The 15600-nt window shown below is 40.3% G+C and overlaps 1 protein-coding gene across 1 annotated transcript in view; it reads right to left on the bottom strand.

The window, feature by feature from the left end:
* KCNH5 (potassium voltage-gated channel subfamily H member 5) overlaps positions 1–15600 on the bottom strand; it is a 232574-nt gene that overhangs the window by 201747 nt on the left and 15227 nt on the right. Inside the window, 2 exon segments of the mRNA XM_032214001.1 lie at positions 1689–1795; positions 4321–4444. Of these exon segments, the coding sequence (XP_032069892.1) occupies positions 1689–1795; positions 4321–4444 (231 nt within the window).

The following is a 15600-nucleotide window of genomic DNA, read 5'->3' as shown; positions in this document are numbered from 1 at the left end:
TGTGAGATGAAAGCTAATTTTAAGACTATCCATAATCGAAAAAGGGCATATTCTATTATATATATTCATAGGCACTTTCTTTCAAGTTGTTGAATCTACAACAAAACATTCATCCTGCTTCAGCTGAAGTTTGGTTGTGCAATATAGTTCTTTCCAAAGAATACTTCTAATCATTGTTATAGGAAAAAGACCTGGAAGTTTTTTATTAACTGATTCTTACCATTAGAAATCAGTGTCTGAGGAAGACATACCATTTCCACTAGTCTGGTAACAGAAGTAGATTTTCCAAAGTATTCTCTGGAGAACTGGGAGTGTTTAAAAGGAAGCCATTGTCATTTCATTTGGAAATGCTTTATTGATTTTGTGAGTCTGTTTCAGAGAAAGAATTCTCTGAATGTTGCAGACTCTGATTCAAAAAAGCTTGAGGTATTTTTAGTGGCCCCACAAACAGTGGTTTTTTTTTTTTTCATTTTAATTTTTTTGCCCAACAACAGGAGTCAGTTCTGCTGAGAGATGCTGGTGAGGTGGAGGCTAAAATCTTATCTTGATCATCTCTATTTACAACTGAAGATTTTCAAAGCATAAAAGAACAAATTGTATATTAGGCAATGAAGTTCTACAATCTGCTAGCTCCATTCATTTATTTTAAATGACAAGATTTTTATTGCTGGGAAAGTAGTTGTAGATTGCTTTCCTTTTTATCGTCACTAAAGTTTGAGGACTAGTGTCATACACAGCTGAGGAGCCTTCTTCCCTTTGTAAATTGGCCATAACATGCTCACCAAAACTATCATTTCCAAGGCAACTGGGATTGAGGTAACAACTACACCTCTCCAAATGTCCAGTTCTTGACAAACCCAATCACCGTTTTTCCTTGAACTGGACTTTCTACGTCTGCCAGAGTTTATAAATTCAGAGATTATATGTATTTAAAATATTTCTAGTAATTTTAATTCATATATTTACTTCAGCTTATTTTCTGTAGTTTAATGAAGAACGTGGTTTCAGAAAATATCTGAATAAGTCTGAGCCTCTGAGTTATTACAGCAATGAGGGCGTACAAAGATAAAGGATCTCAGTGTGACATTGGGTTTTTTAAGGATTTCTACAGATGTTTGAAACTACATTTAACCAGAATAAACACAGAGGACAGAAGATTAGTTGAGTTCAATGATAATGCACCTATTTCCATGCACAAGAACCAAGTTGATGTTTCCCATTGCCTTTTTTCGGAATTTTTCATTTTAAGTAGCCTGAGACCATGCCCTGCTTCTTTTACCATGATTTATAGTTAGAGAGTTGTTTCTTAAATTTATTACTATAGTATCCATTAGTAGCAAAAATACAGGGTCTGGACAGAAATATAAGCAAGAAAACCTCTTGATCAGGGCATGCCATACTAACACCCCCAGTCCAATTTTCCTGCCAAAATCAGTCAGCATTCAATGATCATTAATCAAACTTTACAATGCTTTTTGCCTTTCTTTTCCTCCCTCCCTCTCCACTCCTCTCTCTCTCTCTTTCTTTCTTTCCCCAAATACTTTTTAAAACATTTCTGCACAGACTTGTTTATTGTGACGGTACTTCCCTCTTGGGTGCATTCTCTGTTAAAATCAACAATAAGTATGTTACCAGCATATATGATCATTTCAAAGGCAACCAAAGTCCACACGGTTTCATATACGTACTGTTCTTCTTATACAAAAGGACTTCAAAGCAATTTGATTCGTAGTTGTCAAATGTCTGTCTAACTTTTTCAATCGTCTTCTTATCTGTGAGTTCCCCATACATAAAACTGAAGAAATAAAAGAGAGAAGAAAAATAATTTGCTTTATGGTCAAAATTAGGCAACCTGACATCCTTACAGACATAGTTATGTTTTAGATTGCAACATAATTGCAGCCATGTATCCTTAACTGTGATTTATACTTCGTGTGGTTCATCAATTATAGTTGCAAAATTGTTATGAAAGTCCATAAGAGGAAATGTAGGTGGCAGAGACCTTTGATGCAGGAAAAGATTTATATCACTTAATGTACCAGATATTCTGGGCATAGGAAGGGAGGGGGAAATGGAGGAGAGGATGGAAGGGAGAGAGGGAGGCAGGGAGGGAAGGAAGAAAGAAAGAAAGAAAAAGAAAGAAGGAAGGGAGGGAGGGAGGGAGGGAGGAAGAGAGGAAGGGAGTGAAAAAAGAAAGAAGGGAGGGAGGGAAGGCAACAGATAGAGGGAGGGAAGGAGGGAGGGAGGAAGGAAGGAAGGAAGGAAATATTTTCTCAACAGTCCCCACCTTTCATTGTAAATACAGGATTCAGAATGCTAAAAATGACATCTTATCAACTGTATATGGATTTTTTAACCCTGCATTTTTTACTGTTAAGAACCAAAGCAGAATATAACTATTTACAACAAATATTTTAAATACAGTTAGAACTGCCTCAAATACTGCTGGTTTAAAATCATAAGGCAGTATAAAAAACTGTATGACGCAGAGCATCAACAGCAAGGCAGACAAGGAAGCAGAGCAGTACAAACTTAACCCAAAGTATGGGTGATGGATATGTGTTACCCTGGTGCCCAAAGCTTACCAAACTCTGTGCCAAACATAACACAATAGCAAGAAAATTCCAAAACCACCACACACACATATACAAAAAAAGCCTCATCCTGCTATATGGTACAATTTGGAAAGCAGATCCCCCCCCTCCCAAATTCCACCTAATTCATTCTGATGTTTAATTTTCTTTGGTCAATATCACAAAACAGCCTAGAACTGCATAACGGCAGCGCTCAAGTATAGACAAGTAAGTAATTAAAAGATTTAAATAGCAATTGCACTTAGACTTGTATACCATTTCACAGTGCTTTACAGCACTCTCTGGGTGGTTTACAGAGTCAGCATATTGTCCCCAGTAATCTGGGTCCTCATTCCAACAACCTCAGAAGGATGGACGGCTGAATCAACCTTGAGCCCACCAGGATCAAACTCTTGGCCATGGGCAGAATTAGTCTGCAATACTGCATTCTAACCACAGCCCCACTTTTCTCAACTATGTATTCAGGAGCAAAAAAAAAGAAAAAAGGAAGTTCATTTTATCGAATAACTTAAGCCTTGCTAACTGAATTTCCACTCATTTAGATGAATCTGTTTGAGGATAATTGTCGCTAACTTAAATGTCACTGAATAACTCCAGCTTGTTTCTTTTCTTTTTAAAAAAATTTCTCTCACTTTTCTTCTCTTTAATTTCTTCCCTTTTTTTTAAATCTGTGGAAGTCATAACTGTGACCTCTGTGACCTTTCTTGGATATTTTCCTACAGATTATTCTGGAACAATGCTGCACCAGCAGAAAGTGCTGGCAGACACTAAAACCAGTTCTCCATTTGTAGACTCCAAAAAGATATTCCACCCCAATATTATCTGAGTGTGGACCCTAGAAGCAATCTGAATCTGAATCTGAATCTGAATCTGAATCTGAATCTGAATCTGGATAGGATAGGATAGGATAGGATAGGATAGGATAACACAGTTGGAAGGGACTTTGGAGTTCTTCTAGTCCAATCCCCTGCTTAGGCAGGAAACCCTATACTGTTTCAGACAAATGGTTATCCAATCTCTTCTTAAAAACATCCAATGTTGGAACATTTACAACTTCTGGAAGGAAGTTGTTCTATTGATTAATTTTTCTGTCAGGAAATTTCTCCTTAGTTCTAAATTGCTTCTCTCCTTGATAAGCTTCCACCCATTGCTTCTTGTCCTATCCTCAGGTGTTTTGGAGAATAGCTTGACTCCCTCTTCTTTGTGGCAGCCTCTGAGATATCGGAACTATCATGCTATTATGTCACCCCTAGTCCTTGTCATCAAATTAGACTATAAATGGGGACACTGAAAAAATGTAGCCTTCTTGATTTTTTCCTCTATCCATTTCTTTTCAGAATAGATGGAAATGAAAACTGATGAGCTTCATTTAGTCCATTATGAAATGCATGCAGATTTATTAAAAAGTAATATAATTGGTTTCTGAGCAACTATTTCTTATATCAATCTTCCCCAGTTTGATGTCTTCCAGATATATTTGCTGCTTAGAAATTATTACTATTTGAATATTTAAAGTGCTTTTGAAGTTGCTCTGGGAAAACTTTTCTTTTAAAAAATACTTATCAATTTTATATACTAATCACAGTAATAAGATATATTATAGCATAATTGTTGAATTACCACATCTGGAGAGCACCAGGTTGCAAAAACTTTCCTTTACTGTAATGATTACGAATTTCTGCAAGGATCTTCCCGGAACCAATCAAGGGAACCCATTGAGACTCACCTGCAAGTGCTACTTTTCTGCATGACGTCAGCTCGGTGGTATCCAGAGAGTTTACAGAAACCGTCATTACTATAAACTACAGGCCAGTCCACAATCTGAGCATTGCCCAATAAAAAACTTGATTCTAAAGTGAAAGAAAACAAAACAAAATTAATTCCTCATATAAAGAATTCTTCCAGTTATTGAAGGTAGCATTCTACAATGTTTCTTAACCCAAGCAACTTTAAGATGTGTGAACTTCAACTCCCAGAATTTTTAAAGTTGCAGAGGTAGAGAAATACCGCTCTAGATTAGTGGTGTCAAATTCATGGCCCATGAGCCAGAAGCATCACACGCTGGCCACACCAACCTCCGGTTTAGCAAAGTGGGAAAAAGTCACGCTACATCATGTGACAACAATGTGACGCTGCACGTTTGACACCCCTGCTTTGGATCATTGTTTTAGACTACCATTATATAGTACTGGAAAATAGTGTTAGAAGAAATGAAATAGCAATAGCACTTAGACTTATATACTGCTTCATAGTGCTTTACAACGCTCTCTAAATGGTTTACATTGCCCCCAATAATCTGAGTCCTTGTTTTACCGATCTCGGAAGGATGGAAGCTGAGTCAACCTTGAGCCAGTTAGGATTGAACCACTGGCAGTCAGCAGAATTAGCCTGCAATACTGGATTCTAACCACTGCGCCACCACATTTTCCATGATAAAATGTCACAACATAGAATGCTTCTATTCAGAGTTCAAGCTAGCTGCTGTGTACTCCACTCCCTTCCCTTCTCACCTCATTTTTCCATTCCCATATCCATCAGCTCATCAACATTTTTTATCTCTGAAGATGCTTTTTTAGGGTTTAATTCCCTTTGGGTAATTTTTTGCTTATCCCTTCTTTTTAATGTATGGAAAAGGCCATTTGGACAACACATGGGTTAGAATTTAATAGATAAGTTTGTTATCAGTCAATTCTGTTGGGTAATATTAGCAATAGCAGCAGTAGCACCTAGACTTATATACCGCTTCACAGTGCTTTTTACAGCCCTCTCTAAGCAGTTTACAGAGTCAGCCAATTGCCCCCAACAATCTGGGTCCTCATTTTACCCACCTCGGAAGGATGGAAGGCTGAGTCAACCTTGAGCCTCGTGAGATTCAATCTGCCAAATTGCAGGTAGATGGCAGTCAGCAGAAGTAGCCTGCAGTGCTCCACTCTAACCACTGCACCACCGTGGCTCTTATATTAAGAAGATGTTTGTGAGCATAGGTATGAACTATGAAGTAACTGTTCCCAACAGCTACCTATTAGAGGATAAGATTAATATAACGGTTTTGAAGAATGAAATAAAATGGGGCAACAACAGCAAAAAATAGAACATTCCTGACTAATCTTTTGATTATGTACCATCATGTTGACAACTTAGACAGATTTTCTCCATGGTGATCTGTCCCTAACCGGATCCTTCAAATCTTCCAATGGCGTTCATCCTACCTTTCTTCTGTTTTCTTCTACTTTCCCACTGTTAGAGCCTTTTCCAGAGAATGGGTCTCTATATAATGTGTCTGAAGTTGGGTAATTTGAGCCTTGTCATTTGTACCTTGGGTGAAAGCTCTGGGTTGATATGTTCTCTAATCCATTTGTTTTTGTCTAGGCTATCCATGGTATTTCAAAAGCATCTCCATCAACAAAATAATTTAAGGTGGCAAGGAAAACATAGAAGCATGATGGCTAACTAAATCTCTGGGTCACTTCATTTCATTCTGAGAATGAATCCCATGAGCCCTTGGGATGGAACAGCCTGTCTTTTCTATTACTTTAAAGTTCCACTGTTATGAATGAACAGGGAAGAAATTAAAATGGGAAATGTGTGGGAATACAGGTGGTCCTCAACTTACAACCACAATTGAGCCCAAAATGCCTGTTGCTAAGTGAGACATTTATTAAGTGGGGTTTGCCCCATTTTATGACCTTTCTTAGGGCCAGTGGTTAAGTGAATCACTGCAGTTGTTAAGTTAGTAGCACAGTTGTTAAGTAAATCTGGCTTCCCCATTGACTCTGTTTGTCAGAAGGTCAGAAAAGGTGATTATGTGACCCTGGGACACTTCAACCATCATAAATATGAGTCAGTTGCCAAGCATTTTGATCTCATGACCATGGGGATGCTGCAACTGTTGTAAGTGTGAAAAACAGCCACAAGTCACTTTTTTTCAGTGCCTTTGTAACTTTTAATGGTTACTAAATGGAAGTTAAGTCAAGGATTATCTGTATACTATTGAGAACTGGACCTCTCATATAAATGACTCTTAATTCCTTAATCCAGGAGTCAGCAACCTGTGGCTCTGGAGCCGCATGTGGCTCTTTCATCCCTCTGCTGCGGCTCCCTGTCCCCTGTCGGCTCCACAATTGATAGGGATTTCAGGTACGACAGGTAGAGGAAAAAGAATGCTGCACAGGAGGAGACTCTATGGTGGGGGAACCGGACTTCCGGTTGGCTCCAGATTGAACGGGGGGCTTCCAGTTAGGACCTTTTTACTTTTAAAGCCCTACATGGTATCGGACCTGGTTACTTGAGAGACCGCCTCCTGCCAGTCACCTCCCAAAGACCCATTAGATCCCACAGACTAGGCCTCCTCCGAATTCCATCTGCCGGCCAATGTCGGCTGGCGACCCCCCGGGGGAGGGCCTTCTCTATGGCTGCTCCGGCCCTATGGAACAATCTCCCCATTGAGATCTGGACCCTTACTACCCTTCCAGCCTTCCGCAAAGCAATTAAGACCTGGCTGTTCCAGCAGGCCTGGGGCTGTTGAATTATCCAGCCCCATTCGAGGTTACGACTGTTGTTGAATTTTAAATTGCTGTTTTCTATTTTTATTATTGTACCCCCTCCCCTTTTTATTGTTAGCCGCCCTGAGTCTTCCGGGAATAGGGAGGGGAGGGTGGGGCCAGCATACAAGCCAAATAAATCAAATCAAATCAAATCAAACCTTTGTCGCTCTTTGAGTGTTTAAGGTTGCCGACCCCTGCCTTAACCAAATATAGTTGGAAGTGGGCCTTCTGTGTTTTGTTCTTTCATTGAGGAACTTTGCTCTGTCTGGAAAAATTCCCAGAGGAATGTCCCTTTGCTGATCTTTAGGAAGCAGGACTTGGATGTTTCTTCCCTAAGTTTTCTTCTCGTGTTTGAAGCATAGCCAGCTGTTCTCCTTTTTGCCTCATTTTGCATTTCCTGTCTATTTTTAAACTGTTGCTTTTTACTGGGATTTAATTAGTCATTTTTAAAATGTTGGTCTTTTGTAAGCTGCCCTCAGAGTCTCTTGGGGGGGGGAAGAAAAAAGCAGCTAGTGTGTGAAATTAGAATAAATGAATAAAATAAAATAAAACTAACTACGTCAGATCATCAGTAAAGGGAAGTCCAGGGGGAGAGGCCTGCTTCTAAAAAGTTGCACTGGTTTGAACTAATTAAACCAGCCCTGGTTTTTTGTTTTGTCCTTTGTTTCTTTCTCTCAATATATAACAGAACAAAATATCTATATATGCAGATGTAGCAATGAAGGTATCTAGGCCATGGGTGGACTTCAAAGATTTCAGCAATGGGTTCTCTGCCCAGGTGCTGGCAGGGCATTGCCATGGTGGGCTTTGCCTAGTCACCCTCCTACACTATGGTGAGGGGGTGTTTTTTCCTTCCCCAGGCTCCGAAGGCTTTCCTTGACCCTCTGGGAGGGCAAAAATTGCTTCCCCCGGGCTCCAGAGGCCCTTGTTTCCAGCCTTCTGGAACTTCCAGGACGTCTGCTTTTCCCCCATCTCGAGTCTCTGGACGGGCCCTGCACTTACTCGCATCCAAAACAGGCTTCATGGAGACTCCCTGGGAGGGGAGGGTGGGGCCAGCCACGGGTGGGATTTGGAGGTTCTCCGAACTGGCCATAACATTAGCTATGGATCAGTAGTGGGTTTCAAAATTTTTTGGAACCTGCTCTCTGGGTGTGGCCTCCTTTGTGGGAGTGGCTTGCCAGCCATGTAACCTGGTGGGAGTGGCTTGCCAGCCATGTGTTCCCTCTCTCTCTCTCTCTCTCTCCTTCCTTTTGTCTCTCTGTCTCTTTTTTCTTTTTTCTTTCATCTCTCTCTCACTCTTTTTCTTTCTTTTTTCTTTTTTTATTTATTTATTTCTTCCTTTCTTTCTCTCTCTCTCTCTATGTCAGTCTGTGTGTGGCAGTGGTGGGTTTCAAAAATTTTTGCAACCTCTTCTGTAGGTGTGGCCTGCTTTCCGGGTCCACTGGTGGAACCTCTTCCAACCGGTTCGGTAGATTTGATGAACCGGTTCTACCAAATAGGTGCGAACTGGTAGGAATCCACCTCTGCTATGGGTTCTCCCAAAACTGTAGCAGGCCACCCCTGATCTAGGCCCAGTGCTTTAGATTTCATACTGCCTGCTTTCCATTCAGGACTATTTGTCTATGTCCTTTTGTTGGAGAGACCTACAAGAATTCTTTATTTTTTCGAGAAAAGAAGGGTTGTGCTTTTGGAAATGTCCCAAAGGTGCTTTTTCAGGAGGCAACTGGACTTTTTTTGTTTTTTTCTTTGAAGACATTTTGCTTCTCTTCCAAGAAGCTTCTTCAACTCTGACAGGGTAGTGGAGAATCCTGTCAGAGCTGAAGAAGCTTCCTGCATGAGAAGTGAAACGTCTTCAAAGAAAAACAAGAAAGTCCAGTTGCCTCCTGAAAAAGCACCTTTGGGACAACCATGACCTGGATGACTGAGAATCTCTACTGACTTTTCAAAATGGTCCTTACAGATAGTTTTTGCACTAAAATTCAATTTTGCGCTGAAATCAGACCACTAGTTGCTTTTCTCAGATGCTTCTTAAAACTTCAAGTATTGGCTGTAGTCAGTTATTTGCCCATAGCAGTTTTTAATGTCTTCCCAGTGTGTTATTGATCCCAACACATCAGGCTGGGGAAGGCTAAATTGCCCTCTACTAATGCACAAATTAGAGAACAATAATATCTTAAATAAGATAGAGAAAGCATGCTGAACATGATTTATCAAATTCTTACTAAATCCTTAGTAATAACTCGGATTTAAAGGCTCTGTGATCAAAGGGGAGGGTGAGCTGACAGTGGCAGATTCTGCAACATTCTAAGCCACTGCCCAACTCGCACTCCTCTAGGAATGCCCTGGAAAAAATATTTTGACAATTTTATATTCTATAGTTTACATCTAAATATGGTCCATTTTCAAACTCTCGCTTTCTTTTACCAGCTTCTCCCTTCATAGAAATTTTGGTTCCATTCCATTCTGTTTCCTGAGGATCTAGTTATGGAAACTTCCAAGCCTCTTTATGGGTCCCCCCCCCCACATTCTCTTGGTTTAGAAATAATAAAAAGGGCTTTAAAAATATTATTTAGCATTCCATAAACTGGATGCCTTCCAGATTTTGGTCTACAATATCCAGAATTCCAGTGGAGCCCTGCTGAGATTTCTGAAAGGTAAGTCCACATACTTAGCAAGTGTGGAAGTTGCATTAGTTTGATTTAGTGCTTCCATTTTCAAGAGAACCAGCTTAGGGAAAGCACTAGTAATTACCAAGCTAGCTCATTCTTTCAAAAGATGAAGAAACAGAAGAAACAAGTTCATTGGAAACCAGCTAGAAAAGACAATCAACATTTAGGAGGTGAATGAATAGAAATGCTTTGAAAAATTAACTACCAGAAATCATTTCCTTAAAGTATAGTGGTTTATACAATCTGAATTCTTTTTCTGCTGATTTGTTCTGCCTTCAGCTAGAGGGCAGAAGCTGCAGACTAGCATTTTTGTTGTCTTGGCTCTTCCCAAAAATACTAGAAATGGTGTCAAAAACTAATGACATGATAAAGGCATTGTTCATTGAGAAAAAAAAGATAGATCACTGCCCGCTTGTCTTCAATTACCCTTGAAATGAAGCACAGAAACTTCCAGATGTCAGGCTGAAGCTCCATCACCACAATTAGTTTTATTTAAAAAGGTCATAAACAAAATTGTACCACCATTTGCTAAAATGTTCACCAGGCTCCAAAACTTTTAGAAATTTCTCTGACCCTTCAGAATATTACCCCCAATGCACACTGTTTCCATGACTAAAAAATGCCCTACAAATTACAGGGGCAATTGAAGAGAAGAAGCCAGAACATCTGGTATTCAGAAGCAGTACATGTGCCATGCTGAATAGTCTTTTAAGATCAACTTGACTTCCATGAATTGGCTTCAAAAAACATCATGATAGTTGCTAATGGATTCTTGTGCACAGAACCATGGAGAAGTGTTAGCTAGGCCCACCTCCTCCTCTGCATAGTGTCTCCCAACCCATTAATTTGGACATAGAGGCAAACAGTGGGAAATTTGCTGCATTTATGTGGATTCTTCCATGTTTTAGAACAAGAGCTCTCAGCTTTCAAAGCCATGGGTGAAGCTCCTGGAACCTTTCCAATATTGCTACCAAATTGAAAATATTACTGTGATGATCAGGGGAAGCTGTTTAATATGGAAAGTAACAACAACTGTATTCAGTTCATTTAATGAAATGTTGCTGAGATTAAACCACATCACCCTCACCTGCACCAACTTCACAACGTTTCACATGAACATGTTCATGAAATCACCAGGAACCAAGTTCAGTTCAAAGGTGACTTGACAGTTCCATGCCCTACAGCTCATCCTGTGACAAAAATTGTCAACCCATCATTCAAAACTAGCTGACATCAAACTTCAAGCTGTGCAGGGAGGAGCCTGAAAGCATCATAGATTCTGTTGACCTTCATCTTCCAAGGCATGATGGAAACACAACCGAAGGTTGGGAAGTAACAGTAGAGGTGAGACCCAGTTGTAAAGCCTTGCTGTCTGTCTTACTGTATGAGAAAAACAGTGGCTGAAAAGTGCTCTGAATTAAATGCCATTCTCACTTTTTGTGACAATAAATTCCAATCAGTAATTACAGCTTATTTGCTTGTCATACATTTTCTGCCAGTCAGTTTTACTACATATTTATTTACTTGATTTGTCTCTCTTCATCTGACAAGGACTTTCAAGGCAGCAAAGTAAAATATTAGGAAGAGAAACAAAATAAAGTCTAATTGAACACAATCCCACTTGCTCAACCTTCCTCAACCACATGCCCTCCAGAAGTATCCAAGAATTCAAAAATCAGAGCACCAAAATCCTTAGGGATTCTGGGTGCCCTTCAATCTAATGCCAGAAACCCTTGATCTTTAAGATCAGCTTGAGACTGCTGGATTCAAACTTTTATTTTAGTTTTCCCTAATTGGAAATCCTCATTTGGAATTGGATGCTGGGTAAGGATGATGGAATTTGAAGTCCAATACATCTGGAGGACTGTAGAGGATAATTAATATGAGCTATAATGATACCCTACAAACCACCTTCAACAGATACCCTATTCAAAAAAATATTTGCTTTATTGTATCCCAACCAGAACTAACTATACAGTATTATGGTTGAACAGTATACATCCATGGTAATGAATGCAGTGCTGATAAGCAGTCTCAGTTCTACTTTGGCAGAATCACAGAATGTTTTTAGCTAGATAGGGTCTCATAAGATAAAAGGCTGTTTTTAAAAATGTAAAACCATTCCAGTTTGAGCCCTGGACATCAGCACTCTCAGTAATGTCATCCTGGCATCTCTAAGCAGATAATTGTGCCATTCTTCTAATAAACTAAAATTAACTTTTACAATAATTCCAGAAAATGCAGAGGCCTTGCAGGTTGGATCTCTTTTTAACAAGCTTCCACTCATTACTTCTCGCCCTACACTCTGGTGCTTTGGACAATAAGTCATTCCCTTCTTCTATGTGACAAACCCTCAAGTATTGGAAGATAATACCCCCCCCCCCTCCTGTTCCTTATCTTCAGTAAGCTAGAAATACTTGGCTTGGGGATAGGAGGTTTGTGGGTTGATTTCTGAACGTTTCATTACTACACTAGGTAACATCTTCACAGAATTTAGGGAATTACCCTGAGTTCCACTAAAGATGGTATCTGGTAATGAAACATTCAGAAACCAATCCACAAACTCAGAGAAGGAACCCTCATCAGGGGTGGTTTCCGGCTTCTTTTACAGCCAGTTCGCTCAGGGACATGCTTGGTGCACACGTGAACATTTGATGCGTGCTAGACACATGCACAGTAGTGAAAAATTGCTTCTGTGCATGTGCAGAACAAAAACCAAGATGGCAGCACCATAGGCCTTACTTGCAAATTTGCTGAGTTCCCCTTCTATCCCCTTGTCAAGATCATTATGAAGATCTTGAAGAGTACTGAAGACAGAACCTCTGTGTTATTCCCTCTGTGTTATTACAACAATAGATGACAGAGTTCTTTTTCAAGCATTGACTTCCAGGGTATTCACAGAGGGTATTAAAAGTGTCGACGTAGCAGTCACAACTGTGTAATTAAACACTTGCTTCTTTTTAAAGAACATCAATGTAATGCATACATTTTGGAGAGGAGAGTGGAAGGGACATGAGATCTAGTTTTAAATCTGCAGGTGGATAACTGCAGTAATTAATATTAGACTGACTACCAAACCAGGCTTAAGAAAAATATTAGCATTTTAATGTATTAGCATGCTGTAGATACAACGACTACTGCAATGCGCTCTACATGGGGCAGCCCTTGAAGAGTGTTCGGAGACTCCAGCTGGTCCAGAATGCAGCCGCGCGAGCGATTGTGGGTGCACCCCGGTACACCCATGTACACCTATCCTCCGCAGCTGCACTGGCTACCTATTGGTCTCCGGATACACTTCAGGGTGCTAGTTATTACTTATAAAGCCCTACATGGTATTGGACCAAGGTGGCGCAGTGGTTAAATGCAGCACTGCAGGCTACTGCTAGATCAGCAGTTCAGCGGTTCAAATCTCACCGGCTCAGGGTTGACTCAGCCTTCCATCCTTCCGAGGTGGGTAAAATGAGGACCCAGATTGTTGGGGGCAATATGCTGACTCTCTGTAAACCGCTTAGAGAGGGCTGAAAGCCCTATGAAGCGGTATATAAGTCTACTGCTATTGCTATTGCTATTGGACCTGGGTACTTGAGAGACCGCCTTCTGCCGATTACCTCCCACAGACCCCTTCGATCCCACAGATTAGGCCTCCTCCGTATTCCATCTGCCAGCCAATGTCGGCTGGCGACTACTCGGAGGAGGGCCTTCTCTATGGCTGCCCCGGCCCTTTGGAACGAGCTCCCCATGGAGATTCAGACCCTCTCCACCCTTCAGGCCTTCCGGATGGCCGTGAAGACCTGGCTGTCCCAGCAAGCCTGGGGTTGAGTTCCCCCCACTACTCGAATTTGCTGTGTATGTTGTGCTTTTAAACTGTTTGTATTGTCTGTTTGTCTTTGTCTCACTTTTTGTAATTTCCCCTCCCTTGGCTTTGTTCAGCTGCCCTGAGTCCCTTCGGGGAATAGGGCGGCCTACAAATCGAATAAAATCCAAATCCAAATCCAAATCCTTCCAAATAGTGCATTTATTCAGCTGGACAACAGCTCTGAAGTTATTCTATTCATCAGGCAAGGATATTTCTATTTGAATGCAACAATAATTAAATACGTTTTCAAAAACTACTCAGCTGAAAATTTAAGAGTTTTTTAATGTGTTCTTCTGCTTGTCTTAGTTTTATCTGTATCTTTTTTAAATGAATGGTTTTATGAATCTGACTCTACAGTGTCGAGATCACTTTGCTGATGGATGAACTAAAAGGGTTTTTTTTAAAATTACTTTTCAGCCAGGTGCTTTATGTTTGTACTTCAGTCTCTTTACAACTATAAAACATCAACCTCAACCTTATAAAGACATCTTTTTCCTCAACCCACAAACACTTAGAGCAGCATGTGAATTTGTGTGTCACAGTGAAAGTTACATCATGACCAGACAGCACAAAACCTAGATTTTTCCTAGAAAATTAGTAAAATAACCTTGTGGAGTTATTTTCCCCTTTATTAGAAATTTCTAATTAGTATTGCTGAATAAATTCAAGGAGGAGGCAGGAAAATAGGAAATTTCAAATATTTGTTGAAAACGTAATCAAACTGAGGAAGAATTTTTTCATCTTTGTTGGACATGTAAGAAAGCTTAGAAAATATCATGCTCAAAATATTGTGTATTTTGATATAGAAGGTTTTCAAAGTGATGTGCAATTTAATTCAGAGAATTGGGGGAAGGGGCTTAATGGACAAACATATTGAAACATCTTATTGGATCTGGTTTTTATATATGATAACAGCAGCGAGACATCAACATTATCTGAGAAACCAAAAGAGAAACTTGGGCCAAATATTCACAACCATGTTACAAATGGTATGGAACATTCCTCCATTATATGAGTGAACATTCTTCCTTCTATCTTGTTGTTGTTGTTAGTTGCGAAGTCATGTCTGACCCATCACAACCCCAACGTTCCTCCAGGCCTTCCCATCCTCTACCATCCTCTGGAGTCCATTTAAACTCAGGCCTACTGCTTCAGTGACTCCATCCAGCCACCTCATTCTCTGTCATCCCATTCTTCTTTTGCCCTAAATCTTTCCCAGCATTAGGCTCTTCTCCAGTGAGTCCTTCCTTCTCATTAGGTGGCCAAAGTATTTGAGTTTCCTCTTCAGGATCTGGCCTTCTAAAGAGCAGTCAGGATTGATCTCTAGGACTGACCAGTTTGGTCACCTTGCAGTCCAAGGAACTCGCACGAGTCTTCTCCAGCACCAGAGTTCAAAGGCCTTAATTCTTTGGCACTCAGCCTTTCTTATGGTCCAACTTTCACAGCCATACATTGCAACTGGGAAAACCATAGCCTTGACTATATCCACTTCTGTTGGCAGGGTGATGTCTCTGCTTTTTAGTATGCTGGCTAGATTTGCCATAGCTTTCCTCCCCAGGAGCAAGCATCTTTCAATTTCTTGGCTGCAGTCCCCATCTGCGGAGATCTTGGAGCCCAGGAAAATAAAATCTGTCACTACCTCCATTTCTTCCTCATCTATTTGCCAGGAATTGAGATGGCCGGATGCCATGATCTTAGTTTTCTTAATGTTGAGTTTCAAGCCAAAATTTGCACTCTCCTTCTTCACCCGCATTAAGAGGCTCTTTAGATCATCTTCACTTTCTGCCATTAGAGTGGTATCATCTGCATATCTGCAGTTGTTGATATTTTTCCTGGTAATCTTAATTCCAACTCTTGATTAATCTAGCCCCACCTTTTTCATGATGTGCTCTGCATATAAGTTAAATATGCAGAGCAACAGTATACAGCCTTCCCAG

The sequence above is a fragment of the Thamnophis elegans genome, chromosome 1, assembly GCF_009769535.1.
Source record: "Thamnophis elegans isolate rThaEle1 chromosome 1, rThaEle1.pri, whole genome shotgun sequence".
NCBI classification, from domain to species: Eukaryota; Metazoa; Chordata; class Lepidosauria; order Squamata; family Colubridae; genus Thamnophis; species Thamnophis elegans.
Note: the sequence above shows the minus strand (reverse complement) of the source record. Positions and strands in the feature narration are given on the sequence as shown.